The sequence below is a fragment of the Bemisia tabaci genome, chromosome 3, assembly GCF_918797505.1.
Source record: "Bemisia tabaci chromosome 3, PGI_BMITA_v3".
Taxonomy (NCBI): Eukaryota; Metazoa; Arthropoda; class Insecta; order Hemiptera; family Aleyrodidae; genus Bemisia; species Bemisia tabaci.
The window spans coordinates 26511065-26520112 of record NC_092795.1 but is presented as its reverse complement, the minus strand read 5'-3'; the positions used below and the strand labels follow the sequence as shown (position 1 = coordinate 26520112).

General features: G+C 40.7%; 1 protein-coding gene across 1 annotated transcript; it reads right to left on the bottom strand.

Moving 5' to 3' along the window:
* Nucleotides 1-4186: 4186 nt before the first annotated feature.
* LOC109031163 (uncharacterized) lies at nt 4187-9017 on the bottom strand. Its single transcript, XM_019042520.2, has 3 exons — nt 8858-9017; nt 7831-7959; nt 4187-4767 (listed from the first exon to the last, which is right to left on the bottom strand). The coding sequence occupies exons 1-3, from the start codon at nt 8897-8899 to the stop codon at nt 4285-4287; spliced, it is 654 nt and encodes a 217-aa protein (XP_018898065.1). The 5' UTR covers nt 8900-9017; the 3' UTR covers nt 4187-4284.
* Between the last annotated feature and the right edge of the window lie 31 nt (nt 9018-9048).

Genomic DNA, 9048 nt, shown 5'->3' with positions numbered 1-9048 from the left:
TTATTGATTGACGCTCTCTCTGAATGGGCTCTCCGTGGCGGGTTCCCCGCGCCGCCGCCGGAGGGCGCGAGGCGACGTTCTCCAGTTCCCGTTGCTGCCGCCCTAGACGCATAGATGGCGTCACCGGCGTGTTGAACTTTAATCCGCTCGAAAGCTCGGGGAGGAAGTTGGGGTTGATTGACGGTCACTTCGGTGCGAGTTCAGGTTTAGTTTCTTCCTCAGTATGTAGAGAGCGCCACGGTGAGTGTTAGGACCGACGAAACTCGGATTGATGTTTCATGCACCGAAAAAAAGCTCCAGCCAAGGCTGCCGTGATAGCGAAGAGAGCCGTAAGTGCAAAATTTTCGAAATCGAGTTTTTCTTCAAAATTCGTCTAAACTCTTTTAGGTGAAATTACTGAGACAGCTAAAACAGCAAAATCATCCTAATTTAATGAAAACGAGACGTATGTAAAAGCCGTAAGTGCAGAAAAAATGACACAGTTTTTTTTTCAAGACAGCCGTAGATGCATGAGAGCCAATGAAAACAGTGCTTTCAAGAGGAATGCCGCCCTCATCTGCCGATTTCTAACCTGAAAATGTGTTTGTTGTGCGTCCAAAACGCAACCACGAAAGCATGCAGAAGATAGCACTTACGGCTGTCTTGCCTAACAATAACCTAGCAGGAAAATGAAAAATACCCTTTTTATGTGTAATGGAAATAAAATCAGTCGATTTTTAATCATCCATACGATTTCTAGGAGTCTTCCGGACGATTAGTGGCAATTTGACAAAGAACGGAGGCTTCTTTCAATAAAATGATCTTGTCAGAAGCTTCTTAGCCCGTTTTCTCAAAACTTCATTTTTGCACTTACGGCTCTCTTCGCTATCACGGCAGAAGGGAGCCGTACTTATGGGCCATATCGACGGTGAAACTACCAAACCACGTATCTGGTTTGCGGTGTTTAAAAATCTACGCTCACATTTTATTTTTTCGAAGTAGACCAGATCAATATCATTCCTTGAAATTTTCACGGAATTTTCTCCGCACAAAGAGGAAAAATCACAGAAATTTTCAAGACTGGATGTTAAGTAGTTTTTCATTTAAAAAATAAAGTATGACAGGAAGTCTGCGACGTCGCAAACCGAGATACGTGGTTTGGTAGTTTCACCGTCGATATAGACATACTGCCCACGTGCCGGGCGCAGAGGCAGATAGTCGCAGGCCGCAGTCGAGGCTATGGCCCCAGCACCCTGAACTTTCGGTCCCTGAGCCCGGAACGGACGGTATATCTATGCACCTCGTAACTTTTTCTTCACTGTGGTGCAGAGCTGAGCTTTCCTTTGACCGTTGGAATGACGCATTGGTCTAGGCCTTGATTAACTGCACGGCTGTTGTCATGCATGTGACCTTGAATTAAATAAGCTCATTCTGCTACTATACTGACCGATGGAAAAGAAAGAAAGAAAGAAAGAATTTAAAAATTTGATAAAAAAAATAGACCTCCTGAGTGATCTTTATAGTATGATCAGGCGAGCTAGAAATGGATTGCATTTTGCAAAAAGGAATCAAGAGCATTCCAATGTTGCTAGGATTGTGCGACTTACATACCTCCCGGAAAAGTTATTGAAACCTTACAAAAAATTAAATTTACAATGGTAACTTTTGTATTAAATGTATAGTTTTTGGGAGTAAAGATAAAACTTGTTTAGGTGATCAGTTCATATTTGCAAGTTAAAAAAGTTGTACAATCTTAGCGACATTGGAATGCTTGAGGTTCCTTTTTGCAAAATGCAATCCAAATATAATTTTTAAGCCAAAATTTGGTTGAATCTGACCCATATTGCCGTTCAAAGCAAAAACGCAATGACTTGATCCTTTTGTGTTTTTCCTGGGAAAATTTTCTTCTAGGAAGAAACTAACGAATATTCATCATTCATACTTTCATGTGATCATTTTGATACTAGTTGCGACAAAGGTGATTGGGCTCTCATTGCACTTCAAATAAAGGAATTGTATTTCACCTTCGTTAGAAATGTATAATAGACCACTAGACTAGATGCGAATTGAAGCATTCTGATATTTACTGAAATAATTCCTAATCGAGATATTTGACGTTTTTCATTACGTAAATTCAAACTTCCCGCTCATGGGGGGAAAAAAATTGAAAAAAAAAAAAAAAAAAAAAAAAAAAAATCTATGCGAGTTAAATCGCGCGCTATACGTTACCGCAACGTTGGTAAGTTTTTAGCTTGACCGTTACCGTAACCGTCTCTGAGATATGAAAATATGGCAACCTCAATTTAGATGCTTCGGCTCAGCTGTTGCATGGTGTTAACGCTTTGAATAGCTCAATTTGATTGAACTATGCAAGCTATTGAGCTCTAGCTATTAAGCTCTAGCATATAAAAATCATGAGTTGAAAAACGCTGACTCCACGAGTTTAAATAATAGGCCCTAGCGTAAAGCGGAGTGATACGATGTGCTGCCAGCACGAAACGCGCACTGGCGCCTACAAACCTAAGCAGATACTTCACGTATTGCGCAATGCTTGATGTATCCCTTAGGTTTGTAGGCGCCAATGCGCGTTCCGTGCTGGCTGGCTGGCCGAGCCGCAGCGTGTTACGTGCCACGGTGCTTCACTATTTCACAATAGAGGTGTTGTACAGTATTATACGAAATTGAAAGCACTCCAACGTATCAACAATAAGAATGACAGACATCCTTTAAGAGTATTATAGCTCTAGCTACAGCTATTGAGCCTCGTTTTGGAGCGCGATTTGATTCAGGCAGACTCGTGTTTTTCTTGTGAGCAGGGAATTCAAAATTCCCTTAACCAGTGTGAACTAAAAACGTTAACATCATAGTTAGGACTTGATTTTGGTAATTTGCATTTCGCAAATCGTGTTCTACGTAAAATTATGGTCAGGATATATGGTAATGTTTACATTCGCACCTTGTCTAGTGATCCATTCGCTAAGTTAAACGTAATGGTGTTACGAATTTTTCGTCTTTAGTCAACGATTTATGCTATGGTTGTATAAAGTTGTATTTGTGCAACTGATGGCGCCTGTAAGTTGAGCATGTCACGTTTTCCAATGTCCTCCCTTGATTTATTTTTTCCAGGAAAAGTGAGGTGCACAAAGCCTTGAAACTTTTCGTGAATTTTTCCTGAGGTATAAAGAGTGCACCTAAAACCTTTTATTGCAAAATGTGGCCTGGTGTTCTTGTAAAAGAAATAAAACGTGAAAGAAAATTTGGTAACGCCTTATGTGGTTAAGCTGCGAGTCTGGTTAAAGTCATCCTATTTCATTGGCAAGTTTCCAATTCGGTAACACTGTTTTTCCTACATTTAAACACATTAAAAATATCGATGCCTCACTATGAATCGATTACTTTGCATAAATTTAAATTGAGGAATAACAGAGTTGCCAACTTGCAAGAATCGCCCCTGCTTATTTCCATATTCGGTAGGTGTCCATAAAAGAGGTCGCAGGCCAATCAAGAGGAGGGGACCTGATTGATTGGCAGACTCCTTTAAAGGAGGTAAAGGGATCTGAAATAGGGGAAGAGGGGTCAAACATTTGGGAAAAGTGCATGACGTCATTTGTGGACAGTTTCTTGTACGTAGCTCATTACTATGAGCTGACGTGTTTATACCAAATGAGATTACGCACAATAGAATTAAGTCACAAGAAACTGCAAATCGCGTAAATCCTATATGCATATTGTTCCTTACAATTTAATTCATTTCGACGAAGATCCCTCTAGCAAAAAATGCGACAACATTTTTGCACTGAAAAAAAAAATTCTCGGCGGTTTTACCAAGGTCCGTTAGTAACATTACCATCTCACTTTTTTTACCAATTATTGGTAATTTTACCAAGACAGACTGGTAAGCTTACCTAAAAACCGGTATTTTTACTGTTTTTTTTTCAGGTAAGAATAACACTTTTATTGGTAATCAACTCCCGGTAACTTTGCCATTTTATCTCGGTAATTCTACCACAGTCGATAAAAAATATTGGCGTTTTTACCAAGGTCCAGTAAAATTACTAATTCCATAAATGGTAATTTTACCAAGAAAAAACTGGGATCAAATAGAACCCTGAATTCTTGGTAATTTTACCCTTTTCTCAGTAAATACACCGAGATTTTTTTTTCAGTGTGATGTCTCTATGCGATGGAAATAATCAAACTAATAGAGTAAGGTAAGTAGGGGAATTATATTTCACTTAATTCACAGAGCATTGAGTTAAACCTGACTGTGCTGAGCGCTGAGCTAAGTTGCTCCCGGGTGGTAGTCTACAAGTCGAATCCGTTGTTTTTGATGACGTTACCGAGACGGCGAGCCTGCTGGGCGTAGTCGATCATCTCCAAACCGTACTGGTCCTGGAGGAGGTTCACTAAGTCCTGGTCGTTGAGGTCGGGGTTGGCGGACAGGCTGGCGTAGAGGTCGGCCGCGTTGCTGAGGGCGTTGTTGTATGAAGCACGAGAGGTGCGCAGTTCTCTCATGTACATGTTCAGGATTGCCAGTCCGCGGTCGGAGAGGTTGGGGCGCATGTCCCTGGTCAGCGTGTTGGCGGCATCCCAGGAGTTGTTCAGGTCGGTCTGGGCTTTGGCGAGCATGGCGCCCAAGGTGTCGTAGGCCGAGTAGGAGTTCGGGTTGGGCATGTTGTAGCGCGGCATGGTCATGGTCATGCCTAGATCACGGCGGAGCAGGGTGTTGGTGAGGCTTTTCGCCGAGTCCAGACTGTAGTTGATGATCCCCGAGATGGCGTTTATACTCTGGAAACGTTCAGAAATTACGGAGACTCCAAGCTGAATCTATATTAAAACGGAGCTCCCACACGGAGCACACAAATCGTCGGACCTCTGACGTAAGGGCGTATCTCGATTCCTACGTGAGCCCTGTTGTCCATAAATGGACTGCATTTTGCAATTTGGACCTGTAAATTCCGGCCCGGTTTAAAAACAACGTATGTGCCATTAGTTTCCCTATGCACATAAGTGTTTTTTCGGATGAGCCAAAATTTATAGGTCCAAATTGCAAAATGCAGTTCATATGCGACTCCATGCTTTCCACGGCTCATGTCGAAATCGAGATACGCCCTACGTCAGCGGGTTGATTATTGAAATCGATGGACAAAGCTATAGACAAAGAGGACATGGGGGGAATGGAGCGATCCTATTGGTTGAAATGTGTGTTCTCATAGACTAAGGAAAAAATTGATGGACTAACTGTCGGGTTTCTCGTGGGTTGCCGTTAGTTAGTCTATTACCTACTGCCTTTGTCCATCGCAACCGCACCAGCTTCCACCAATATAGGTTCCCCCATATCCCTTTTGTCATCTTTGTCTACAGCTTTGTCTATCAATTTCAATAATCGGCCCGCAGAGGAGCAACGAAATAATGGAGCTCTTGCTTGCGTCAGGGATTTGGGATTCAAGTACTTCCCCTAGTGTAAAATTTTGCGAGAAACTCAAAGGTGCCACTACTTTTCTCAGAAACGAATTCTCAAACACAAAAAAAGCTCTCAAAGTCGATAGTAATGGAATGGATATCCCACGCTACACTGAAGGTCAAACTGTCCAATCACAGATACGAAGAAAATATATTAACAGGTTTGCCACTTCTGTCAAGAAGCTCTAAGGCTGGAACCGCGGCAACCCTGCTAATGTATTTACTTCCTACAAATATCTGTGCTCGGAGAGTTTGACTAGATATAGAGTACCTGTATAGGGAGAGTACCGACAGATCTGAAACTCCGAAAGTCCATCAGGTCTTCACCGATGCCTCCGCGAATAAAGTTAGGCCCCAAAAGGGCAGCCAACCTATGAATTTCAATTATCCAGAGCGATTTACTGATACGAACCGTCCTTTATTACTAAGCACGTGTTTGACTCAGTTTTTGCATAAATTTACTCAATTTCGCGGAAGAACGCTCATTTCTGTACATTCTTGGCCATCTTGGTTAGAATTGGAATCTGCAGACTGGCAGTGAAATTTTGTGCGTTAGAAGTTGGTTAGAAGGGTGGCTGCACTTTTGGGCCCTAAGCCCTCCATGAACAGATCTGTCGGTACTCTCCCTATACAGGTATAACTCTAACTAGATATAGAGGTGGACTCTCGGCGTAGCGTGGGGTTACGGCCTCAACTTTGAAAGCTTTTTTCGAGTTTGAGAGTTTGTATTAGAGTATCCATCATGAAATTTTACATAAATAAGGTACTTAAATCGATCTTCCATGCTGCAAGAGCTCCATTGGATCGCACTTAACAGAAAGAAACTAACCCGATTCCAGTGTTTACAGAGTTGTAAGAATCGTGCATATCCATCTTTATCTGAAAAGTGCCTGGAGTAACAAATAGTTCTTGCTCTTCGCCCCCAAAAAATGGTCAATTTTAATTGAAAATGATCGTGTTAATTTTTTTCTGTACACGTATAAAATATTTTTTAAAGTGAAGAAAGAGTTGCACGATTTCGAAAACACCGTGATCAAGCTAGTTTCCGTCCGTTAAATGCGTTCCGATCAGTAATTGACAACAGAACACTCAGGGTCGTATTAATTCATGATAAATGAAGTCAAAATGAAGCTATGCCAAAGTACTCCTTAAACCTCCCTTAGTTCCAATGTGTATTTCTGTTATGAACACAGGGTGTGCTCACGACTAAAGTTCTGTTATCACATAGAAAATACCTTGTAACTAAAACAAAGGAAGCTGGGGAACCCTGTGTGTGCAAGATAAAAATTTAGCTGAATTCGTCCGATCTTAAAAACGGATCAGTCTCAGAAATAGGTACTTTTGTTTTATTACGTTATTTGAAATGGATCGCGTTGAGCAGAAAGGAACCAAGCCACATTATCTATTGCCATTTAATTGGGCCATTTAATGTATTTACATGAAAACGGTTGTGCGGATTTTTGTGCAAACAGTGAATTTTCTGCATGGTGCGGAGCAAATTCCTCAACATTTTCAAAGAAATCCGCACAAACGTTCTCTTGTATAACAAATTAAATTGCCCGGTTAAATATGGCATTAGATGATGTGGCTTGGTTCCTTTCTGCTAAACGCGGTCCAAAGGATATTATCGAATAGCTTGGGGTGACCCTGCCACCCACGACCCTTCGGGTGTGGTCGATTTTCGGTCTTGATGAAACTTCTACCTATCTACGAATTTTCCTCACTAATTAAACATATTACGAGTAAAAACAACTTTTAGGAGACTTTTTACCCCCTTCTTCAAACATAATGTCATGACTGGAATTGTTAGGGCTTCATGAAACGAGAGAGGCGGGTGCCCTCCAAAAGGGTACCTAAGTATTTGAAGCCAACCCAGATAAATGTTCAAGTAAAACTTCAAACGCAATAATTACTTAATACATCGAAATTAACTTGAGTCTCTCACTTGATAATTTGCACTTTGATACTTTACATTTCGAAAAAGCGTTTTTATGCGTTTAGCTTTCGTTTGAAATTAATTTGTCATTGAGTTAAACATACTAAGGGGCTCCATTGATTTCAACCTATCTAAGTTTCACTTCGCAACCTTTTTTTAAACTCAGTAACGGGTGTGTACATTTTCCATAATTCACGAGGAAAATTTACAGACAATTGTGAAAGAAAATTTACAACCGCGCTAGAATAAATAAATAAAGTTTCAAATGAAACTTTGCAACGTTGCGTTCTATACGTGGAAAATTTATGTTGCGGTATTACCCTAACTTGAGTTATTAGGGGTAACCTCTAACACTTTTTCCCCTCTTATTGAGCATTCTTAGCTCTCATCCCTTTAATTGTAATTATGCTTCGAATTTATAATTTTAATAATTATGCTTTTTAATAACTTACCGTGTGACCTCCTGAAACCGCTTTGTCGACGATATTTTTGGTCAGAGATCCCGTGAAATCCAATAAGTTGGAAATTACACCATCAGCTCTCTTCTGCAGAGGGACCTTCTGGTCGGCAGATACGGCGGCCTAAAGAAAGAAAATAAAATCAGATCTTCAGAATTTAAATTCACGGAGACTCCTATTTCAAATTGGAGAGTCCAGTGTGAATGGCAGTTTTAGAAAATTATTAGAGGTTTGATTAAAACTGTCGAAAATATTACACTCGATTGCATTATACAGAGTTAGAGCTCATTATTTCCACTCCCATGAAACCAAAACTGAAGGTTATTTTCAGAGAGTATGGTTCGCTGTAATATTTCTAACTTCAAACCGCTCACACCAAAAATTAAAGAGAGATTCCAAGAAGAGTAGTGGATCTTATGGAGTCCCTGGATTTTAAATCCATTCGAACGCGAACTTTTCTGGAAACCAAGCCACGGAGTAAAAGAAGACGCAGACCATCTTCAAATTATTTTGAGTCCTAATGCAATGGTGCCCTGAAAAGCACCCTCATTGACCAAAAAGCCAAATTTTTATCCTGGAAACCCCCGAATCCACTGATACTCCAGAAATTTCCCTTTAATTTGAAATTACGTTGATTGAGGATGACTAAATTCAGCGCCGAAAGATATGGAAAGTAGCAATTTTTCTTGTGTCTTGGTCCATAAAACGTCACCAAAATCCAGACATAAAAATGGCATTCCCGAAAATTTAGGGGGCTGTATAGCTTCGACGGGGGGGGGGGGGGGGTTTGGAAATTGAACTTGACTGAAGAGAACAATCTCATTTTGAATCCCTGAAGACGCAACTTATATGGGGCTGTTTAACTCTGGGTGAAGGTGAAACCTCGTGTTCTAGAGAATATTCGAAAAATGTTTAAAAGTAGAGAAAACTAAAAATGACTTAAATTTCTCTAAGTAATATGTAATGAAATTTACCTATTTCGTGGGATCAATTTTAAAACGCTAAAACATGACTAACTTACGGTGCACGCCAGGAGCAAAACGAAGAGGACTTTGGTCTGCATTCTGATCGGGTTCCACGGGTTTTCTCGACTTGTGAAAGCACAGAGATGAAACTGGTGAAGATGCAAGGCTGGCCAGCCATTTTATACCGTAAAAATCTGTTATTTTCTGGCCTTAATTACTCTATTTTTCTTGCGTACAGACGCAAATG